The following is a 25,150-nucleotide window of genomic DNA, read 5'->3' as shown; positions in this document are numbered from 1 at the left end:
GGGGATAGTTTTTTTTTAGGCCTGCTACTTTTTTTCTGCTCTCCACTTGTCCAGTTCCTTCATTTTTAAGGACACACTAAACAGGATGTTTAGTGTTTAGTGTGTGTGTATTTAATTCCTGTCAGACTGTTTTATCTTTGGTATTTTTCATAGATTCAAGTAAAGAAATGGAAACGATTGGTGTTTATGTGACAGGCTGCGCATAACAAAAAATACTTAATTTAAAATTGGTTCTCTAAAATTGTCTGCTATGTGAGGAAAAACAAACACTGGTTTATCCCTTAAGCTAGGCACCTCTTTTATGCTTGAATAATTCTCAAATCAGTGTGATCAACAAACAAACAAACAAAAAGCAAAGTGAAAAAAGCAAAAATTTGAAAGACCTTCAGAAAGCCTTAGGAACTATTGCTTAAAACCAATTAAAAGCCAAACAAGAAAGCCAGACTCCTTGGAAACAAAATATTAAGAATGGGGGGTGGAACAAGATTTTTGTACTGTCGTGTGCCTATGTATATGGGTTATTAATGTAACATGCATGCTTCTGTTTGAAATAATTAAATTAAGTACTTGTAAATTAAGTAGTCTATTAAAAAAAAATATATATATATATATATATATATATATATATATATATATATATATATATATATATATATATATATATATATATATATATATATATATATAGATATATATAATTTCAAACTTCAGGTAGGCAAGTACAATTTTCATTTCAGTTATCACAATCAAGCTAAAACTAGAAAAAGCACTAAATGATTCTAAAAAAATTTATTTTCTTTTATTAGCTTAAGGGTTCATATGAGTAAAGGTCTGTATTGCAGGCCATTCAAAGCCATGTGAGAACAAGTTTTTTGTTTGTTGTTGAGGGAACCATGATGTTACTACATCTGGCTCAAATCCACATCTTGTTCCCCTGATGTTGTAGTTTAGTCGTCATCCAGTGAGCAGCATCCGCTGAAGTAAGCTGCTCAGATTCCTGAGTTAGGGTCAGAAAACAGATGGATTGGCTTAGACAAGGCTGAATGCACATTCTTTATGTGGCTGACTGTGAATGTCATCTGAAGAAAAAACTAAACAAAAACGTAAGTCTGTTATATCCTGTTTTTAACATACAAACCTTTATGGCATGGTCAAACATAAGTTTTTTGTTTTCTACCCACACACTGCCCCTCCTTTCTACTATATTTCCATATAACGGCAGGGGTAATTGTTTTGTTTCCACTTCCTGTCCGATGTTTATCTGTATCCTGACCATCTTTAGGCAATCGTCCTGTGTCCTCCTTTGTTCCCATCACTGTCAGCTCCATGTCAGCACACCATGAACTGAGGTGGTTAATCATAGTGAGAGAGGATGATTTATGGTGTCACAGCAAAATCATGTCAGAGCCTGAGAGATTTATTGTCTTCACTCCCACATGTTCCAGCTAAAAGTTGCAGAAGGGCTCTGTGGCAAGTAAAGTATTACAAATATCAGCAATTTCTTTCTTTTTATAGATGTAAAATGTGATAATTTAGCTAAAAGAATACTACAGTGTTCTTGTCACTGTACTGTCGTGGATTTGAGCTGCTTTTGTGTCTGGTTCTACCTCTCTGGCTGTCTGTCTCACATTGCTTGCAGGCAGCTCAGGGCACCGTCTGGCAGACTGCTGGCTCTTCATGAATATGTGTGTGTGTGGGGGGGTGTGTGTGTGGATGTGTGTGTGTTAGAGAGAGAGAATTGTCTGGCTGATTGGGGTTAGCACAGCCCCCTGAGAGTGGCTACTGTACTCACTGGTAGATAAGAAATAAGACGAGCATGCTGGCCTCAGGTGCAGAGGGGAAATCTCTTCATAATAGAGAGAGGAGATTAGAGAGGTAAAATCAATCACTGACTTCATTCCTGTTAACAGGCATTTCGAATAGAGAGAGATGAAGGTGGCTGTTCTTAACTGAAAGACTCCGATATATCTTGACAGAGGGATTGTGCTGGCGATAAAGGTTATATTAATTTATTATGGTGGATTTTCTCTTTTGCTTTGGTGTTTTACTAAATTTCATCTCATCATTGTAAAGACCATGTGCTCAGTCTTTTATGACAAATCACTTGTACACGTGGCGCATGAGTGTTCCAGGCAACCAGTGATTTCTATTAATTTCCCTACAGTGTCAAAAATCTACTAGCTTATTTGCTGAATTTTCTATTTGCTGTGAGGTGCAGAATGAGTAGAATTCTGGGATTTTCAGTTTTTTATTATTTTCAGGGTCACTTTGATCCTGAAGATTTATTTTTATGTGCTTCTATTTTATTTAAAGCTTTTTGTGTGTTGTACTGGGGGGAGCCCAGTCAGAAGCACCCAGTTTCACCTATACAGTTTTAATGAGTTCATAATGGCCTCGGGTCCTAATTTAAAGTATCGCTCACTCTCAGGAAGCAGAGGCACTCTAGCAGACACTGGGAAAGAGACTGCTTTCAATTATTAATGTGGACTATACACAGATGAAAGCTGCAATTTGTAAAGAAAAGCATATATTTTGAGCAGCTGGAGCTTTTCAGTATCAAGTTTGCATGTTCTGCCTGTGCCTGTGTGGGTTTTCTCCTTCAGTCTAGGGAGATCCATGTTAGGTTAACTGGTGATGGAGGAATGGATGGATTAAGTATATGTTTTCATTTTACACAACATGAAATTGTTTTTAGCTTCTCTGATATGTAATTGCTGCTTAAATTAATAAACATTATTTGGTATTTGTTGTGTGTCATTAGGATGAGGACTAACAGTCCAAATATTCAGTTTACTGTAAGGAGGACTAAGAAAACAGTAAATAATCATATTTAAGCAACTAGAATCAGGATAAATAAAGAATTTTCTCATTTGATTTTTTAAATTCTTTTTCATTTTCAGGTATGTATATATATTTTTTTTGTTTGGCACTATAATCATGTAAAGTGGAGTAACATGCAATAAAACATAAATTACATGTTAAAATACTGCAAACTTGATATTTACTGTGATTTATTTTAATTCTAAAGCAAGTTCATGATTGCTGAAGACCAAGAAGACTATAACAGCACTAACAATGCATCAAATACTGCAGTATATTACTTTGAAAATCCATCCATCCATCCCCACTATCATGTTCAGGCTTACCAGGGTCGAGGGGTTGAAACCTGTCATACAGCGAGAGAGAGTGAGAGAAAATGAGAACCACATTGTGAAGTATGATATCCATGACTTAGATCAAATGTTAAAGTGTGATAACACCCTTGTGTAGTTCTGCAGTATTTTTCACAAGTGAAGCAGAAAGCAGAGTTGACGCACAGCTGTGAGCTGCAGTCTGCTTCAGGGCAGCTGTTTTCAAGGCTTGCAGCTCCTGCATCTCATTGCCGGCAGCAACAAAGAAAGAAGATGACAACTGCTGGCCTTTGATCTGTTTTTCTCTTTCTCTCATCAGGCAAAATACGAGCAGGTTGACTAAAGTGAGAAAGCTTTTCTTCCTCATCGTGGCATAAGTTACAATTGGTTCCTTGCTTAGAAAGCAAAGTTGTTGTTGTTGTTGTTGTTTTTTCAACTAAAAAAACAAAACAAAACAAAAAACGTCCCCCGAATAACATTTATTATACACAAATGCATGATCAATTTTATTCTGCACGCAATGTGTTTTTAACCAAATGAATAACCCTGTCATCTCCAAATAGCCCTGTCATCTTGGCATGTATTTTCATGTTCCAGGAAGCAGCAAACGTGCTAGTTGTCTAACCCAAGTAGGGGAGTGTGTGGTGCAATGTTTGCATCAGACACTGGATTTGAACATACCTGTCAATTACACAACAATCACAACATCAAGCCCACAAACCCCTCTGTGCGCACCTTCCACCCCTCAACTCCGAGCAGAAAGAATTCCTTGGTAGATTGCGAGCGCTTGTAGAGCGTGTTGCAGCAGGTGAGAGCAGGAGTGGTTATTGGATTGAATTAATTTGTAGCTGCTGTTTCTGTATGATATTGACGGCCTGTTGCTCGTTCCCTCCGAGGCAATCCTCTGGTCACACGAAAAGTATAATGGACTGACTCCTCATCCAATCCTGTGTTCCTATAATTACATACATCCAGGTGAGGCAGCCTGTGTTTGGGCTGTGGTATAATTTTCTGTCGTTTCACCCAGTGTTTACATTTTTCCGTTCATTATCTTCTCAGTATTCCCTGGCATCGCTCATTGTTTGGCAATGTCTTTACAGCTGTTACCCTGACTAATTCTTTCTGTATGGCTCTCCTTTGTTATGCATTCTGCCCATATGTGTTGTCAAAGCTGTTATGCGTGAGCCAATGAGCCAAGACTTCATGAAAGGGAGCATAGCCAAAAATATAGACACACAAATATTTGCCAGCGGGGTTACAGTTGAGGTGCGAGTGGAAAAGCTCTTGGTTTTAAAGTCTCAGCTTTTCAATTTAAGTGGAAAATATTTGATTAACGCAACAATCTACTGGTCACTAAATCTGAATATTTAACTCTATTTTAAGATAGATAATTAGAATAGAATAGTCTCTGTTGCTGTTTTATCAGCAAGAAAAAGCTTAAGCAAATAACAAACCAAGATAACATCTGCTATCACACACTGATGGCCCTCATGGGGGCATTTCAAGAACAGCTGTTCTAATTCATTCAAGAGAGTGTTTTATTTCAGAGGGGTGGCTTTAAGATCTGGGATCTGCTGATGTTGCCCTTTTTATTTTTTAATGAACTCCAAAAGACTGATGAAATATGAGAGCTACTTTCAGCAGCTCCCTTATTTGCATATTTGAGTTGGAAAATTTTCTTTCTTTCTTTTTTTTTTAATGGTGGATGCCTTTCCTAACACAACTCCAGTTGGATTTAAGTCTTCTCTCAGGACTGCGTCAATGCTGTTTTGATTGCAAAGCAAACATGTAAACTGCAACACTACTGATGAAATCTGAGTTTTTATTCTAATAAAGGGATACTCATCCCCAGAGAAGTTGGCAAGCTGTTTGCATGCACATTTAAGTTAAACCCTCACCTCACCCATCAGGCTTCATCATGCATGTTGTCACCTGCTTAGTGAAAACATAAATTTCTCCTTTAAAATGCTTATTACGTTTGATTTCTATAATTATCCAATTTGTTCCCTGTAGCTCTTGTGATTTTGCTTTTTTATTGCTGGTATTTTAAAATAATATCTCACAATTATCCACATCTTAGTTTTTCCTAGATGAATTCAGGATGAAATGTGCCATTAAAACTACTGTGAATATACCTTTATCAGTCTTTAGAGGCTATAATTCAAATCTGATGAGGAGAAAAAACAATCTGAAAACTGGGCTTCTAATTTTCTCTGCACAGCTTTTACGGGATAAAGCTCAAGTGTAGCTTCATGTGATAATGCAGAACATCTGCCCATGTTCTTTGGTATGCTGTGAATCTGTAGGGGAGTCAGAAAGCAGCAGAGATATTGAGCCAGACTGCGGTATCGCTGGAATGTTTTCTAGTGATGTTTGTGTTTTATATTGTATCTGTCTGTTGCCACAGCTCTGTACAGTTTGCATTGCATAAAATGCGTACAACAGCATAAGCAATGCTTTATGTTATCAGTGTTGCAGAAGCAGATAAATTATTCATTTTCCATACTGACACTGTTAGTGTTTTCTGTCTCTTGCTCTGTGTAGCAATAGGACATTTCATTGCTGGCAGGCAAACCTACCACCATACAGCCACATGTTTCAACAACACAGCTGGCTCCATTTCCTTTCCCTCACTTTAATCTCACTATAAAATGTGAAGATCACAGCGTCTTCAGAGCGTCTGTCTCATCTTGACAGCCCTGTTGATATCTCTGATAAGAAGAAGGAGAGACGAGACAGCAGGTGAATGTGTTTCACCTCATACAGTGTAAATCATCCTCACAAGTTATAAATCTCTTAATATCTTGACATCACTACGTGTATATCATTGTTACGTGTGAAAATATAATTACAGGTGATGTTTGTACCGGAGGTCCATAAACAGTTCGCTATATATTACATGTTAACTCCAAAAAGTAGAAATAACTACATTTAATTAGTTCTAAAATGATCATGAAAAGTTTGAAAGTAAAAAATAGATCATTCACACACAGGATGTAAAGGATATTTATTTGGAGTTTATATTTAGTAAATATAAATGGACATAAAAAGTGTTATTGCTTTTTAGCATTGTGGGGTTTAGATGACTCTTTTGACAGTTTTTTCACATGGCTGTGTGAACTCAAAGGCAAATCGTCACCCCAGAAAGATCTTCCATAACCTTAGATTTGTCAAACTGTAATGTTTCGAAAAGAGAGAACAGAAAAACAGAGTGATCATGAACTCCTCTAGTTTCAGTCTCTTATACATCCAGCTGAAGTGAGTGACGAACAGATTGGTAATCTGTCTCTCTGATTGCTCTGTAAATCTGCCAGAAGTATCAGTAATATCCTTTTTCACTCACACTTGCTTCTTTCTGGAGGGTTTGGCACGGAACGCCTCCGCCTGCTGCCTTGGTGGAATTCCTGCCATCTCAAATAGTTTGCTTTGCAAGCCTGACATATCCATCCCCAGACCTGTCTTGACATAGTTGTCATAGCAGTGATCTGCAGTGGGAAGCCTTGTCTTGTTTCCTTTTTGACAAGCTCTGCGTATGATTGTGGGTTCAAAAGTTGCGCTTAGCTTTGGTACTAAACAGTTGAATGTTTCTGGAACCACTAGAATGAAGAAAATAGAAACTTCAATGGCTACACGGGCCCAAAACATGACTTCTTCGACTTGTTAGTAAAATCACTCAAGTGCAACAGTTCTGAATTTAAAAGCCTAGTCAAATTAAATGAATTTTCACTGGCTAAAGTCATAAATTGCCTAAAAGAATTGGAGTTCTGCCTTGACATCCAGATGGTAGGATCAGAATTGTTTGCAACCAACATGAAATCTTGGATCCATCCTGCCTTGTGTCAGCAGTTTAGGCTTCTGCTGCTGTAATGGTGTGGGAGATATTTTCTTGGCACCTCAGTGCCAAATGAGCATCATTTAAACACCACAGCCTACCTGATTATTGCCAATCCCTCAGTGTGACCATCTTCTGATGGCTACTTCCAGCGGGATAACACAGCACGTCACAAAGCTCAAATCATTTCAAACTGGTTTCTTCAATATGACAAGGAGTTCACTGGTGACTGCTCTCCACATCCACCTGATTTCAGTCCAATAGAGCAATTTTTTTTAAAAAACATACTTTTTTTTGTTTGCTTTTTAAGTTATGCATGCTTTTTTAAAAAGCATGACCATTTTGACTGAGAGATGAATGGCCAGGTGGGTGTAGCTGCTAGCTGTGTGTTAGACCAGTGTAAAGTGACTACTGTAAATATACAGTGTATATATATACATAGAGAGATTTAGTGGGCTATACTACTTCCCTTTTATGATAATGTTCAAACACCAAAGCTCTTGTGTGCCTCATGTAACCTTTCCATGTAAGCATCCAGACAGTAGAGGAAATATAAACATAAACACATCAAGGACATCAGGAATGTCATGACTGAACAAAAGATCATGCACACTCTGCACTCATACCCTATCTTAAAGGTCAAAAAGCAGATTTGAATAGATATTCAACAACTGCTGTGTTAAGTATTCCTAAATATACATGGAAACATTTCTGCTGCTGTACGTACATATGGGTTATATGATTAAGAAAAAAAAATGCACTATAAGGGTCAGTAATAGTATAGTAATAGTATATACTATATAGTATGGTATACTATTATAGTATACTATATACTACTATAGTATACTATACTATACTATATATAGTATAGTATACAGTATACTATATAGTGTGTGTGTGTGTGTGTGTGTATATATATATATATATATATATATATATATATATATATATATATATATAAGTATATTATACTGTACTATATAGCATAGTATAGTATCTTACAGTTTTTGGAAGCTTTTGGATTCATTTGCAGACCAGTTTATTTACCTGAATTTTTTTTAGAGGAATCTTTTTAACTTGCTTGTTAAGTCACTTAACACTGATCTATGGATTGTTCAAGCGTAAAATTCACACCTAACTCAAACTGTGAACGGTGCAGGAAGAAGGCTGAAGACAATTAGGAAAAGAGGAATAAAGAGCAGGAGGAAGCTCTCAACACTGCTGAGGGAAGATGACAGCCACAGGCTGAATGCAAAGTATTTTATGAATGAGAGAAGCATTTTCTCCCCTCAGGCCAGAGGTCAGTTTGAGTCCAAATGCTTTTTATTTCTGTAGAAGTGGTTTCACATATTATTCCTGAAAATCAAATAAAAGAGACAATTGTTATAAACTTATAAAAGCAAGCATAATTTTACTTCAAATTTCTTCCAGAAGCAGTATGAAATAAAATAAAATAAATCTACATCACTTAAAAAATATGGAGACCTATAGGGACTTTCTTTGAACAGACATTAAAAAAATATTTTCTATACATGAAGTAATATCAATAATGTAACTCAGTTATTAGGCATTTCCCAAAGGTGCCATTAAGAATAATGTATTTATGTTTTATAATGTGAATATTACACAAATTAGTACAATGTGGTATTCATGTAAACCGAACAGTCAGTGTTTGCTTGTAAATGAAAACTTGAGGAAGCATGCTTCCTTTTCAGCATCTGAATCTTCCGTTTCAATCTTCTCACAAAGATATCATCTTAATCTGTGATTACCTGCTCCAGCCTGATTCCCAGGGTGAATGACTTGAAAGCATTCTTTCTCATCACAGTGTTTCAAAGCTGAGCACAGACGGTTCAGCCAGTGAACTCAGGCATTCCCCAGAGGTTGTTTTTGAGGTCTTGAAACCATTTCACGTTATTTTACACTATCAACTGTTGGTCCCTTTACTCTGCACACCCACCTCTATCTCCTTTCTCCTCCCCTTTCACCTCCGAGCAAGTACACATTCTCCCTGCTCATATGCAGGGAGAATGTGAGCTGATCACTCTTGCTGCCCCCCTATCCCAGAGAAAAGCATAAGGAGGGGGTGATGGCAGGCTTGCCAGAAGAAGTCTATGTGAACATGTGTGCCGCTGTGAGGGGCTGTCCAACTCCCTCTCTCTCTCTCTCTCTCTCTCTCTCTCTCTCTCTCTCTCTCTCTCTCTCTCTCTCTCTCTCTCTCTCTCTCTCTCTCTCTCTCTCTCTGTTTTTACAGGAACCAGGCTTGCTGTTTCTGTCTTGCCATGATTTCAGTGACATTGTTTAGGAAACACAGACAACTCATTTCTACTCAGCAGGTAAGAGTCACCTTCCCTGTGCTTATGAGTGTAGAAACCACGATAACTGTTAATTTCTCTCTTTGCTAATAATGCTTAGCTGAGTTTGTGTGTTAGGCTGTATGTTGTTTCTAAGTATGTTGAACTATTCAGGACTTTTTTCTTATTGCCTTAATAATCCCCCAAGACTCTTTTCACTTTTCTAGATAGTCTTGCCATGTCAGTGAACACACGAAGTCTGTCTTCACTCTGTGACTTCTTCTCTTCATTTAAATCAGCCCGGCATTCATCTGAGGATAATGAGACTTTTCAAGGAAACACTAAACAAAAGAAAAAAAAGAGAAAGAAAGAAGTAAGGAAAAAAAAGAGCATTTCCTTGAAAGGCACCCTAATCCTCTGTACACTTCACATACACCATGTAGGGACAGGTTGTACTGAAGACCCTATACAGAGTTTCGTAAACTATTATATAACACTGCTTATGCCTTTGCAAATGCATATGTCTAGCATTGTTTTTCCAGTTAGGATTTGTCCTTGTCTGAGAATGCCTTATCTGCTTGTTTTCCAAAGTTCGTGTGCATGTGTGTTTGTGTATGACTGTTTGTCAAGTGTCTCAAGGCCATGTAAAGGCGTTGCCAACTGCTGATTTCTCACAGAAACAGCGCCGACCCACATGGGCTAAACTACACAAATTAACTTTCAATATACACGTAAATACACGTACCTAAATGATGATCTTGATAAACGTTTGGGCTTGCATGTGACTTGTTTTGCTTTTAAAATGCTGATTAGAAACAGCAGGTCTCCTGTAGGTTATGGTTATTCAGGAATCGTCCTGGATCATCTGAAAAAATGTCATTTGACTTACACAGATGACAAACTTGTTTGGTGGCAAAATAAGTGTCGCGGTTCTGGGTCAGTTTGACCCAGTATTTTGAGTTGTCGTGTTTTGGTGTGTTTTTGCATTTTGGATTCTTTCCTTATGATGATTATGAATCTATGTTTCAGTTATTCTTGTTTAGGGAGTTGTTAGTAGGTTTTGTGTTCTCATGTTTTTGCAGGTTTAGTTCAAGTTCCATGTGTCATTTTCTGTCTGTCTCTCAGTGTCGAGTCTGCATCTTTGTGTGATGGTTTCTTGTTCCTGTTTTATTGTGAAGGTCTGCGTCTCATGTGAGTGTGTTCAGTTTTACCGCTTGTCTCATCTCGTTGATTACTCCCAGCTGTGTCCCCCACCTGTGTGTAATCTCCCTGTGTTTCTCTGTGTGCATTTAAGTCGCGTCTTCTGTCTTTGTAGTTGCTGGTCCGTCTGTGTATCCACCCTGCTTCATCTGTGTGTTTTCCTGCTGTCCACCACCATCTGTTTCTGTTCGCTCTCATTCATATTCAGGTTCGTGTTCTGTAGTCAGTTTGTTCCCAGTATAGTTTAGCCTTTGTTCCTTTCGCCGTTTGTCCATTTTTATTTTTTGTGTTTAATAAACCACCCTCACACCTTTACAAGTGCCTGCGTTTGGATCCTCCTTTATTTTTCCACACGGCTCATCTCATTCGCCGTGACAATAAGGAAATTGTTTGTTTTTCCGCGTACACTTTGAATGTCTCGGGCTTGTCCAAGGTGCATTTTAAAGAAGGGCTTAATGAAGGGGTGACATCCACGGACATCCTCTGCCCTGATGAATGGCGGAGTGCGTAATAAATCACCAACTGTGGAAGAGCAGTCAGATTCCTCTGTGCAGTGATGTCACCACTATTGGGTGTGAAACAGATCCAGACTTGAACAGCCCAGCATGAGCCAGATGTTGAGTTTAGTTTCACTCCACGCTCTTGGCTGGATGGCATGTACTCAGAGCCGTTCAAAGCTAGATTTAGAGGCTTTATATTACACATGTACAGGGTATAGTGAGGCTGTGGTAATTACAGGACACAGAGACATACGTAAACATCTCGAGTATGTATCATCTCGTTTTACGTGTGCTGTGAGCTGTGATCTTCTTGTTCTTTTTCACATGAATTACAAATGATCTTTCTGTTTGTTTCAGGTTCATTTGCTTCACAGTTTGAGAGTCTTGCATGAAAAATGGCCGTCCGATATATCAAGCTCAAGTACTTGTGGATTTATGCTTTGAATTATGAAATACTATAAAATACAACAAAAATGGAGGTCACATCGGAGGTGAATTTGGAGAATCATCAGTCTTGGACAGTTTTAGGATTGCACAAAGTGACCTTTCTCACAAAAGACTCACCTAGAGAATATGCTGCTATCTCAACTAATGACTCACTGGAGCGCAGAGGAGATGATTTTTGTTCTAAAGCCCAAAGCTCACTCTTAGAGCGAAGTGGAGATATAACCACAAATGAAAAGGCTTTTGTTTGTGCTGTTCAGAAGACTGTGTGCTTTCTGGAGACTGAAGAAAAGTCAGTCATCCCTAGGGAAGCATCTCTGAACTCAGCTCAGCTTCTTGAATCGAAACTTATTTCACTCAGGACTAATCAGAGCTGCTGTGGTAACTTTTCACCTCCTCCTCCTGAATCAGAAGACCAGTCAAGCAAAGCTGTGCAGAATCATCCTGATGAGACGCTGGATTTTACCTGTGAATATTTGAAAATAGACCGCAAAAACTTTGACCTAGTCGCCCTTAATCGGAACTCCATTCCTGCCACTGAGGTCCCTGCAGTTATTCCCGAATGTGGCTTGAGAGTCCTGGATTTGCCACACATTGTGAAACACAAACAGAGCTCCATTACCTTCTCAGACTACACCTGCCCTCCGACAGGCAACGGCTATGCTTTTGTAAATGAGAGCTCTGACGACGGAGGCTCATCACAGGAAGGTGAGCAGGACGATGATGGTCATCACGACGGCGACAATGACGACGACGACGATGACGATGTGTTCCCAGAGCTACCTCACGGTCAAGATCTCCTTGTCCATCATAGACAGAGGAACGCAGGCAAAGAGAAAAAGAAACTTTGCACGAGCTCACGAGCAGGAAATGATCACACACTGAGAAGCTGTGGTTATGAAGCAGAGGGGGAAACCAGCAGTGAGAAGGTATGCTTTAAAATATTCTCTTTTGCCCTTCAATTTTAGTATTAATCAATTAATAACCCCTTGCCATGAAAATAGAAGTTATTTTTAGATGCACAATTTCACAAATAAAATATCTGCTTACTTAGCAACAGAAAAGAAACGTAATGAAGTGGAAATCTACAACAGTAGATTCATCACTAAATGCTGCCACAGAACTGTTTATTCCTGCCACATAAGGCAGCGCTCACAGCACTCATAAATGACACGTGATATTTATTTTAGATGTCCCCCTACAACCCCCCCCCCCCCCCCCCAAAAAACTATATATTTAACATATGAAATATCTCAATACAAGACATAATGTAAGAAGACCCTGCACTTGAATTTAGCACATGTGAAATGTTTTCCCACGTGTGCTAAAACCGGTGAATTCTGTCATAAATTCACACAAGATTTCTTGGAGGCAAATAAAATAAAGTGTTTTAGAGCATGATATCCTAAGAAGAGGGAAACGGATATACTGATAACATAGGTACAGTTCAGTGTCTGAATTCATGATTTTTCTGTTTTCTTTAGAAAAGGAAAGGTTGACACTGAGAGCTAAAACAGAGTTGCTATAAGTGTGTGGGAGTACATAGACTCCACATTGGTACTGATGTACAAAGCTGTTTGCAGTTCTGTTTCCTTACACTCCATCAGAAGGCAGCAACATTTCAGTAGGCCTATTGGCACCGAACTTAGCTGCCCATTACTGAGCTTTCTGCCCCATCTTTATCGAAGGCAATCACTAATCTTTATTGCCCTTTTAAAATCTTATATGCACATTCGTCTTATAATCCATTAAATATGTGTTCCGCTACAGCTGAGGAGGTTGTATCCAATTGCACATAACTGTCTTTTTTTTTTTAACAGTCGAGCAGGGCAGAGTAAAGCGCATGTCGACTTCTCTGTCTGTTGGTTGGGGAAGATGTCGTAATGCCAGCTTTATGTGCAGAATGATACTCTGCCCTGAATAGGTTGTTTTGGAGAGGAGTTGAGGAATGCAGGGAATCCAGGGAGTCTGTTGTAAATATTATTAAAGGACAGCAACAAATGTTTCTTGTGCTGTCACACGACAAACCGTGTCATCTTATGGCAGGCAGGCTGTTATGTGAGGGTTACTGTAAGCCAGGCAAGGCATGTAAAAGTTGTTTGTGAAGTTTTAAGGAACTAGTGTGCGGACAACTTTATGTTTCTGTGAGCATGCTTGAGTCTCATAGTGTGTTATTAGAAGGGGGAGCCAGTAGGGCTATGGAAAATATACCAATAAATGAATACACAAGTAAAATAAAGTAAAATAAAAAGTAGCAAACATCAGCGTAGCAATATAAATTAGTTAACTAATTAATTACTTATCTTGTAGTTATTGTTATTTGCTTCATCTCTCAGCCTCATCCTGTCTGGGTTTTTTTTCCCTTTTCTGGGTTGGCTCCAGACCTCTGATTGAATAATTTAAATATGTAATTGCAGAACACTAGAGCTGCACAGTCCAGTTTGTTTTGACTGTGGTAGTGTGCATATCTTTCTTTAAAGTCTCTGGATGTGAAAGATTATTTCTGAAATAGCACACAGTTGCAGTAGTTAACATGAACCATATGAGGGCACCATTTGCATAAAGTTAACACTCTGTGGTATCTTCACAACTCTTTACTTCAGCTGATTTTGGCTCAAATGTAAGTAAAAGAATGCACTTCTTAAACTATCTTTCCAGCTCTACAGATATGGCTGTGGCTGTGTTCATGGGGTATTTTTGCAACACAGGGTAGTAGGAATGTAATTTATTTCTCCAAGCAGCCAGGTAGCCGTTGCCCTTTCGCATGACCGGCTGCTACATTTGGATACCTCCATGGTGATCTCTGGCACTCTCTGTGGGTGGCGTAGACTAGGCAGCCAGCCCAGATCTCACACACTTAACTCCTCATTTCCATGTCAAAGCCAGTATGTTGGGGTTTACAATGTGGCCAATTTGCGCTGATAAAGTTATAGTCAGCTCACATCTTGTTGTCCCCAGATGATAGTATTGATGCATTTATCTAAAGGATTGACTCATACCAGCGCAGTTGCTATGGTGTAGAGGCTTCACACAATTGCCAGGGCAGGATTGAGGGTAAAGGCATGACGAGATGAATCAAGGGTAGTGTCTCACTTGACTGTCAAGTCCTCACTGGAATTTGTCTCATTCCAAGTAGAAGTGCCCACATTCCTGAGGAGCACCTTGTGGGGATGTCACTAAAAAGATGCAGTGTGAGTGTGTTACAGATTTGGCTCAAGCTTGTTCCAGAATGAGGCATCTGGCTCTTGCGTTTGTGTTTGTCTGATACCCAGGGTCAATTACCTCACAAGATCTCCAGCTTCCGTTCCTTCAGTATTTTCAGTCATTTGGCCTAGAATTGATCACCAATATCTTTAAAATGACTATTTCGGCTTTTTGACTCTTCATCAAAAGAGTTCAAATAGCCACAGACAAACATACACTGAGCAGCTGAACAACTTTTTCCTTCCATGACTGTTTTTCATAAACACAAACAGGAAAATATCTTGTTTTAAATCTGCAGAATACCTCAGACAGACACAAACAGAAGCCGAAACAGAAACACTGAGCGTGTAGGAGGATTCTTTTTTGGGAATAAGTGTGTATTCTTTCATTTTGAATATCCTGATGAAGCTTACATGTAAAATAAAAAAAGCTCAGGCACAGAATCATTGTTATCATTCTCATTTCACTTATTAGCAGTGGCCACAAGTTTATCCACCACAGGGCAGAGTTTGTGCTGTCTGGTTTCTGTTCACAATAAGTGAAAATTCCTTGTATTTGTTAAGCAGACAGAGAGGATTGGGCTGTCTAAACATTCTGATCCAATGTCAAACCTTTTACATTCCCTGATCAGTCTTGAAAAGCAGACCTAGCAGAGAAAGGAAGCTTTATTTTTTCCTCTTTGGTGACCCCTCAAGACCCTTCAGGCCTTAGAGGTCAGCAGGGGATTGGCCAGATTTAGGTCATTCCTCTGGGATTGAGTGAAAGGAAGCACTTTCTCCCAGTGCTGGGTCAGTCAGCTAACCATGGCTGATCAGCCGGCTGAAAAGTGTGCCTGGTGTCTCCTCCAGCTCATCAAATTTTAGAAAGAATGCAAAATAAGTTTGTAATATTATTTAAATGTTTTGCTACATTGAGAGTGATTTACAGCTTTAAGAAAGCTGATGATATTAAATAAAAAGGGATAAAAATATTAAGTAAAAAGGGATATTACTATTAGTACAAATATTACTCCTACTGCTATTAGTGTTATTATTACTTGCCTCAATGTCACAACATTTGTAGAGCTCCATGTAACCAGGGATTGTTTGAGTTTATTTCTCTGAAATGGAGGTATTTATTAGTAAGAAAGTTACTTTAAAGTAGATAGGATAGCTTGTATTTATTCTTACTTTTCATTAGATTTTCCTTTTTTGTTTCCAAACATTTGAAAATAATGACCTTCCGACTGGAAAGGTACACTTTTCCAAGGCATTGTCAGGAACTCCCCAACAGAGCATTCATTCGGAAAAGTAAGCTCTAATGTTGGAGAAAATGACTTGATTACAGAAGGCTCAGGCATGGGTTTTAGTTAAAATTCTAGGAAATTACGTATTGGTTTTACGGAGGTGGTTGATGATCACTGCCTCTGAGTTTAACAGGAAATTGGAGTCGATCAACATTCACTGAGGAAAAGAAACACCCAGGCATTACTTTCTGTAACTATCTGGGATTTCGAGGAAACGTTTAAAAGCCTGGAGTCACGATTGTTACACACTCTTATCTTTTGTTTTTACTCAAAAATCCACATTTTAGCAACAAAGTAGCTGGGAAGGAACTGATATGACAACTCCGTGCAAACTTGAAGACGTCACAGACAACGATTCAGAATGGCCTTGGTGCATCTACCTCATACAAAAACATGAACACAGAAGCTCTACTGGATAAACCACGAGTGAACCTTTGCTGATCTGAACTCAAACTTCTGTTTACTAAATGTCCAGCTCTTTGTCCTGGAATACAATTTTAACATACTTACTCTGCAGTGTATGGAATACCTGGAGGAGCTCCCTTAAAACTGTTGCTACTGTGATAAATCCTCCAGAAAACCCAGGATTTCATACTCAGGTTCTTGAAAAAGGTACACACGGGTGCTGTTGGATTTGATCTTTCCCAGGGCTACACAAGGAAAACACACAGTGATATCTGTCCTTTCTGTCAGGCTGACATTCTACTCAGATTACAGAACAGCAATGATAATTTATGCTTTGGTGACTGAAGTGTATCCAGCTGATTAATGAGGATGGACCTCCAGAAGCACCGACACAGCTCCTGTCTGCGTAAAGATGGTCTATTTATATACGCACTGTGTGTCTGGGGAGTGGTGAAAGCCAGTGCGGGGTATTCCATCATGCTCTGTATGGCACACATGTCTGGAACCTCCTCGTCTGCTCTTTCACCCTGAGGATATCACATTTCATGCATGCATGGCAGCAAGGCAGACCTCTGATCTCTGCATCTGCAATTTACAAGAACATTTTGGGGGGTTTGTTTGTAACTTTTTGAGCCTATGGGGATGTGGTAAATTGACAGATGTTACCTGGAAGCTTGCATGTGTCAAATTTGACTAACCAGTCACCCTCATTTGGATTACTTCCATTGCAGTTTTGATGACGACTTTTGATTTTGATGATGTGATTAGTCTATGCGATTTATTTGACAGTTAAAACTTGCAAAAAATAAGATACAGATGTTTTCTGAAAACTGTGAAAAGTCTATTATAATACATCAGCAATAATTAAGATAGTAAAGGTGACAATTTAAAATGCCCAATTTTTTGCAGAATAAAACACCCCTTGATAGTTTTAATTAGACAGTACTAAAAAGTGTCCCTGTATTGACTCAATTTTTGGCTGAATACTATATAATGGCATTGTTTGCTTGTTGACTCTTACCTGAGTGCTTGATTACTCACAGGAGTCTCCACAGGTCCAGTCACCCTGGTCGGAGTCAATAAGTCAGCTAATGAAGAAACTAGACCAGCTTAATCTGGACATAGAGGAGGCTCTGAGTGCAAGCTCGTCCCCCTCAGACACGCCCTGCACCACCCGCAAGAAACAGGTTGGTGTCTGTTCACACAGCTTGATATCATAGCTATAATTAGCAATGAGTTTTGTATTTTGATACTCGTGCAGAATTAATAGTACGTGTCACTGAATGTGTTATAAAGCAGCACGCGGGGTGCAGCACTTCCACTTTCAGTACCTTATGATATGTGAAGTGTTACAGCCACTTTGGTGTGGTATGTCTGCATTCCTGGGAAGCGCATGCCGCATACTTGGTCACACTTTTTAAACTTTCCTAAATCAATTTAGTTTGCTCTCTGAGAAAATCCCAGTGGATTATTTGGACCTGTAAGTAACAGGTGTTCAATTTTTTATGTCCTGGTCCATATATTTAAAGAGCTGCACATTAGGTGAGGATATAGACAAGCTCTCAAATAAGGCAGGAACAACCCATAAACCCAGTATGTGGAGGGAGGTATAGTGTGCTGCAAGGTTTGTGAGATATGGTAATAAAGTCTGTGACACTATGGGCTTTGTCACGCTGTCTAGAAGTATCTGTGTGCCTCTTAGTCTGTGTAATCATGTAGGTCTGCGGCACTTAGATGTGATACTGGAATCTACAGTGCTTTAGCCTGGTCAGAGTGGTGCAGCAGGAACAGACTGCTATTGTACTTTTGCCATTACAACTGCGACCATACCACTGTTTTCTAAAAAGGGCCCTTCTCATGGTGGCGTGTTTCATGGAATATCCCACAAAAGTTTGCATTCATGAACAAAAGTGCTCTTTTGGGCTCCATATGTATGTACTGCACAGAAGAGCTGTTGTGTTGGAAGGGAGTTTGTATGATTTGGTCCATTAGGAATGGCTGAGAGAGGCTTACATGCCTCACAGGCATCTGCATAACCATCCCAGGCATTCACTATTACTTGCTTTAACTAATGACAGGCAACTGGGCAAGAAGACAAGACATCTTTACTGGGACATTTGACAAGGTCATACTCTCTGTCTTCTCAAAGGAAGATGCACACATACAGGCTCCTTTGTGTGCTTCTGTCAAGCTGATTTGAGAGTGGAGATTTCACTTCCCCAGACGCCGACCTCAGCCTCTTGTTTTCTTTTCCCCTGGCCACTGTTGAGCCCATCCTGTCCTTTTCTGTTTGACCAAACAGTGTTGTTGACAGTTTGCTGTTGTGATGTTGTTGCAGTGGGGTGGTGCGCTTCCAAAGCCCACGTTAAAACAAACCCTGAACGACCAAGTTCTCCATAGACCAGAAAGAGAAGAATGTCAGAACAGAGACTGGTTTTCTACACCTCGCAGCTCCTCAATGGGAACCAGAGCAAGAACCAAGAAGACGGTAAGTTTTTCTAAGAACCTCAGCTTCCTGCAGGGATCAGTCAGTTTCTCTAAGCCAATAAGAGCTTATAGTGTGCAGTACAGGATATGCAAACTCTGCTGTTGTTCTCAATTAATTTGGTAGATCCAGCCTAAGATTTAAGTTTCTGGATTTTTATTACAGCATATTTGGTTGACTGCCAATGGGCATTACTCAATGGACTGCCTGTTAATTTAAAGTAGCTAAGAATTCTTTTCTTTCTTCTTCCTTCTAAATTATAATGATCTATAAATAATCCAATGACAAATGATGTAAATTTACCATTTAGCTTTTCTGCTGCTTTATGACAGATGATCCAAGTCGATAGCTTTTTAGGTTGTCTGCTTGTCCTTGAATCTCATTCTGGTGAATGTAATATCTCAAACATTCAAGTAGTCAAAAGTCATAAGTAATGGTGACTGTGACCTCACTAGTTGTTAACAATCAGCGATTTAAATAAACCACAGTGGCACGGTGGTTAGCACTGTCGTGGAAGCGAAGGATAAGCGGAAGCAAATGGATGGATGGTACAAAGACAGATTTGTTAATAGCAAATGTTATGAGCTAGATTTCAGTTTACACCAAGAGACATTAGCGAGTCAGCAGTTTTTCCTACATTCTGTTAAACCCTGTTTTTATTTAAATCAATTTCAGTTCAATTTTGTTTATATAACACCAAATCAGAAACAACAGTTTCTTCAAGGTGCTTTTTTTTTTTAAGGTAAAGACCCTACAATAATACAATAATAGTACAAAACCTCGGGCCAAATTACCATCCCATATGGTAGCCAATGATTTTGATGTGGCAATCAAAGAGACCTTAAAAAGTGAATGGCATAGGAGAAATAAATACTGTTGCAAAGTGGCCTTTACTAAACCTGCAGGGAGGTAATCGATGTGACTATAAATAAGAGTGAAGAATTTCAAGCATGAAGTCGCTTGAAATTCAGCAACTTCAAGCAACAACCTTTTACCTGTCTCTGCACTGTTAATATCAAAGTGTGTAGACAAAACAAAATCCCAAAAGTAAACATTTTAAATGTGTAACTATTTTAAAGATAAAGCCATCATTGGGATTTTGATCTTTTTCATTCCCAATCTACACAACATTTCCATCTGTCTACACATCTGTAAATATTTAGGGTTTGGATTTGAAATCAGGTCAGTCAAACATCCTTAGAGAGGCACAACTCACTTCTTATGGCAAAGAATGTGACTGTTTCGCTGCCGTGAAGAAATAATTGAACAAATAACTGAAACTGAAAGATTTCCAAAATATAAAATCCCTCTAATACATGTTTTTAGTATCATTTTGTGACATGTTCATCCACATTATAATATTTGATGTTAGTCTGAAAAGGTTTCATTTTGTTTAGCTGCAACACGAAACCACAGACTGGATTTTGTTGTAGTTAAACAAAATGGATCATTTTGGTCTCTGGAACATTCTCAGAATAGGTGACACCTGTATGTTCTGTGAAACCCGTGAGTACCTCTTGGAAATGATGACGGCATGAGTTAAAACTTGGTGTCAGAGCAGCTGTGTATGTTCACATATTTTATAGATGGAGTAATTTTGTTGGATAATGAGTTCATGTTATTCTTCAGTTATGAAATGTTTTAGGCTGTTCAAGAGATCTGTCCCATGATCACCAAATACCATATCAGTAACTATAGCACTATCCCTCCACAAACAAGCAAATGAACATATATCTGCAAATGCCAAACAATATAACTAAGTGACCATGCAAAGTTTACAGATATAGGTGAAATGAAATGACATGCAGCATGGACATGTTAAGCTCTGGGGTCCATATGAAACTTCTGACAGCTGGGAGTTGAAATGAAGTCTCAGTCACAGACTTGGAGTCAAAGAATAAACAAGCTGAATGTGTGAGACAAAACACACGGCTGGAACTGGTAATTGCAGCTTAATTTACAGATGTTTTATGAACCATGTGGCAAAGGTTTTTTGCACCTGGATGATACACTCCCTTACATCTGTAACATCTCTAAAAACTGGAATGCAGTTCATAGCTTCCTCAGGCTAGACCTTATCTGAGCAGGAATGTCTTGGATGTTGATTAAGATAATGCCTTGGTAGAGGAAGATGCACACAGAATTCTTTACACAATGTCTACAGCAAAATATTATGCGATTTTATAGAAAAATATTCCTTGCGTGTGGTTCCAATGAGGAAAATACGTTTTAAGGTTTTCAAAGTTGTCATAAAAAATCCATTATGAATAGCTAAACAGACCTGATTTTACAAAAGGCACAAAGAGACGTATCTTTTTTTCTGCAAACAGTTCGATTTCAGTGCTTCTAGCATTAACTGGACTTGAACTGAAAGTTCATTTGAATCATACTGCAGCAGCACTCTCTTGTGTCACATGGTGTTTACCTCCTGCATCTATGAAGCAAGTTCAAGATACCCAGAATATCTTACTGTGATCTGGCTTCATCTACCCTGACGTCGGCAATGTAGGTGGTAATCAACTCGATAAATCTACCCAGAGTTTCTCAATCTAGCAACACGCACGTTCACATGAAAGGGGTGGTGTTAGCAGCATCTGACCAGTCACAAACATGGAGAAGTCTTATGGTAGCAAAGATGGGAAGAGGGTAAACACATAATACAGAGTAAAATAATAGAGCCACTCTAGACAACACAGTTTGAGTGTATGAGAGGTAGCATTGCACACTAGTTTAGCATTAGAGTGCTACTCCTTTTTCTTTTTTAATGTGTTGCGCTGTTCAAAGAAATCCTTAAAAGCCCCAAATCACCATGACATTTAGTTCATGATGAGTATATGTGACTATAAAGCCTGAAAAATAACAACTCTATTCATGTTTGTACTGGTTAGCTTCACCCTGCTTTTGAGACCAGCTTTTTTTCAGTGTTCTGTGATTGGTGAATAGAGACGTATTTGGGTTGAGGTTTCCTCCATTAATTGCCATTGACAAAGACGGGTATACGTAGAGCATGCTGGTCTCTCATTCAGACTGACTGTTCGGCCTTGTTGACTTGTCATGTGTGGTGAGACAGCAGCTGTCATTCACTTACACAGACTTGTCCATCCGTATAAACATTCTTGTTGATGCAAGCAAAGGGAAGTTTTTCCTCTGACAACAGCCATGAAAAGGTACTCTGTGCTTCGCTTCTTTTTAGGATGTCACATTTTCAAATCAAATGGACCATTACGGCAAGGCTGGGATGGTCAGTTTGGTAAAGTAAATCCGTTGGGCATCTTTCTTTGCCTTTAGACAACAATTCTGATGGCAAAAGAGCCAAACGGGACAGGCCAAAAAAAAAAAAAAAAGGATGTCACATTTTCTGACCTGTAACCTTTGACATGTGTCTGTGATTGGCCTGAATCAGGCGATGTGTGCTTCAAGTGGGTCAGATCTCAGGATAAGTCAGGATAAAATACTTTTCAGGGGCTTTTGAGACAAAGAGAATGATTGATGTGTTCATGTCTTTGAAACCTCTTCAAATTGGTACATCTCCTCTGGGGCTCAGCATCTGGTTTTTGGAGTGTTCATTTTCCTGAGTTTATTTCTGAAACTAGGTCTAAAGCAGGTCTATTGAGACTAACTTACCAGGGCTGCATTTACAGAAAATTTATTTACAGCACAGAGTTAAGCACAGAGATAAGGACTTTCTTCATGTCTGTACATTAAGAGTATCTAAACACTCTTTTCAGTGTTTAGATACGTGAGGAAATTCTGCCAGGCTGTGCCAAATCTCACAGTCAATAATGAGGGATCCATCAGTGGCTATACCTCATGGTTTGAAGAGGCTCCACTCAACTCGTCTATGTTTAAACAGAGATAAAAATACACACATAAGGGTATGAGTCATACATTTATGACTTGTTTTTGAATTTGGTTCTCAAAGAGAGTTGGATTTTTGTGCCTGGAGGTAACTGAGTGGTTGAGCCTGCTAACCCTGGAGAATTCCCCCTCCACCTGCCAGACACTTGTTGGGAATTATTCCCTTAATCTCCTTTCGACTGCCTGCTGTCCTTTGTGCTTATTTGCTATATTCCCTAATAGTGTCAATGACTATCTAGAGAAGACAGCAACATGGACATGACTTTTACTAGGTTGCTCATCCAGCCTAGAGGTAAAAATGTGAGGGTTTATACTGTTTGTAGTTATGAAATCTTTGCTAGTATGTTAATAGAAAATCTAAACAGTGCCCTGTGGGCTAATTGTATGTTAACAGTCGTGATGGAGGCTCTGTAGTTTTAGAAAAAAGACATCTTGGGACTATATGCTGCATTTTTGCCTATTCCACAATGAACGTGGAATCAGGGCAGGCAAACAAGTGGATAAATCAAACCAGTGAGCCACAGAGGGGAAATGGAAAAGAGAGATGGGCAGGAGAGCAGATCATGTCCAGTCAGGAAAAGATTTTCAGTTCCTTGGCCTCTATTGGCAGTAGCAGAATTATATTAATAACCATTAAACTAAAAGGTTATAAAGAATATGCTGACCAGCGTAATTTTACAGTGGCAAGTTCATGTATCAGCACTTCATTTCCACTGTTTATAAGATTTGGGGGAAACCTGAAGTCAGCTGAGACTGAAGAAGTCACTTGGATGAGTGACGAAACTTTTCTCCCACAAAACGCTATGTCCAGATGAACAGAATCAACTTTTTCAGATTTACTTTCCTGGATGATTGAGAATGCATCAAGACCATTTCCACACAGGTCTATTTTCCAGCGCTAACAGCATTCCAAAGAAATGATTCTGTAAAATGATCTTTGATAGTTTTTCTTTGGTCTTATTGGGGAAAGCAAGCTGATAAGACTCTCTTTAAAAGGGGATTATATAATTATAATTAGATAATGATAAGTACATTTTAAAGAAAATCATTGAACTAGGAGCTTGTATCTGAATAGTTTTCATGGCAAAAAAAATGTGAACTGGTGCATATGTATGGCTGCCAAAGTGAAGCTGCATTCAAGTAAAGCCTTAGTGACTATTAATTTATTGTTGTTGTTATTATTATTATTATTATTATTATTATTATTATTATTATTATTATTTATTATCTTCTTTTTTGAAAAGTGCCATTAAAAAAGAAACCATGTTATATATACAGTTTCTGCTACAGTGACCAGTATTTGAATGTTTTTTCCTGCAGATGTTCAGTAAGGTGACCGATGCATCAGGTGCAGGTAAGACAATATTTCTGTTTTTTATTAGTGGCTGCCCAACAAAATGCCTGTCTATGCAGTGCATGCTGGGAGAGCATGTGACCAGATAAAGCTGATAGAGAAAATGCTTTCTGAGTATACCAGAAAGCAGTGGGGGGTAATTGCATATCAATAAGTATTGCTTTCACTTTTAAAAAAAAATCAGTATTAGTTAATATTACACTAAAGCTAAGGGTCGTTTTTTTTGTATAGCTATAATCAAGTGTTAAAGTGGACTGGCACCTTCACTTAATAAGGAATTAAATCTGATAAGTAGGTTAATGCATATTACTATTACTTCCAGTGATTGCATGGAGGTATTTGTTGATTAATACAATTATGGTCCTTACATCTTTAACATATCCTTTTCCCTTCATATTCATGTAAAGTTCCGCTCACGGTACTTTAGCATCTAGGTAGCTACAGAAGAGTGAGCATAAACAGAGTAACATTTTTTTGATTAGTAATTTCTAATGCAATTTTTCAAATATCTCAGCAAATATAATGCACCATGATTTTTTGTTGGAGGGGAAGGAGATCTGTAAATCAATTAATGTTCACTGTACAGTAAAACTACTATTACATAATAGTACTATTATGTAAGAAAAGGATTAGACGCTGTCACCTTGTAGAATTTCTTTTGGGAGTTTGAAAGCATAAGACCCTGAAATTTTAAATTTTGATGCCTTGAAACTTTATAACTGGATCATAAAGTGTCATTGTTTAAGGAGTCTTTGGTCTTAGTCCACAGCCAGTTTAACATCAGTGAAGTACGGTCCTGTATGACAGCGGTCCCCAACCTTTTTTGCACCACAGAGCGGTTTGTGTCCGACAATATTTTCTCGGACCGGCCTTTAAGGTGTTGCGGATAAATACAGCAAAACCTGTATCGGTACAAAAAAAGAAGATTTATTCATAACACAAGGAAAAAGACCCAGGGAAACAGAGTTAACGATAAAAACGATTTAAAATAAATAACGATAAAAACCATAAATTTCACACCTGAGTTTCAACTCTCGCGGCCCAGTACCAAACGACTCACAGTCTGTGGCCCGGGGGTTGAGGACCGCTGCTGTATGTAATTTAAAAAAAACAACCCTCTGTGCACTCTGAGGCTGGATTGCACGCTGGCTCACATGG

The 25,150-nt window shown here is 38.7% G+C and overlaps 1 protein-coding gene across 1 annotated transcript in view; it reads left to right on the top strand.

Moving 5' to 3' along the window:
• The first annotated feature begins 9,543 nt into the window (after positions 1-9,543).
• stard13b (StAR related lipid transfer domain containing 13b) overlaps positions 9,544-25,150 on the top strand; it is a 61,419-nt gene continuing 45,812 nt past the window's right edge. Inside the window, exons 1-5 of the mRNA XM_080888829.1 lie at positions 9,544-9,630; positions 11,315-12,330; positions 17,339-17,482; positions 18,634-18,783; positions 23,959-23,992. Of these exons, the coding sequence (XP_080744955.1) occupies positions 11,431-12,330; positions 17,339-17,482; positions 18,634-18,783; positions 23,959-23,992 (1,228 nt within the window). The 5' untranslated portion in view covers positions 9,544-9,630; positions 11,315-11,430. The remainder of the gene's footprint in view (positions 9,631-11,314; positions 12,331-17,338; positions 17,483-18,633; positions 18,784-23,958; positions 23,993-25,150) is intronic.

Source organism: Rhamphochromis sp. 'chilingali', assembly GCF_963969265.1.
Source record: "Rhamphochromis sp. 'chilingali' genome assembly, chromosome: 8".
Lineage (NCBI taxonomy): Eukaryota > Metazoa > Chordata > Actinopteri > Cichliformes > Cichlidae > Rhamphochromis > Rhamphochromis sp. 'chilingali'.
Note: the sequence above shows the minus strand (reverse complement) of the source record. Positions and strands in the feature narration are given on the sequence as shown.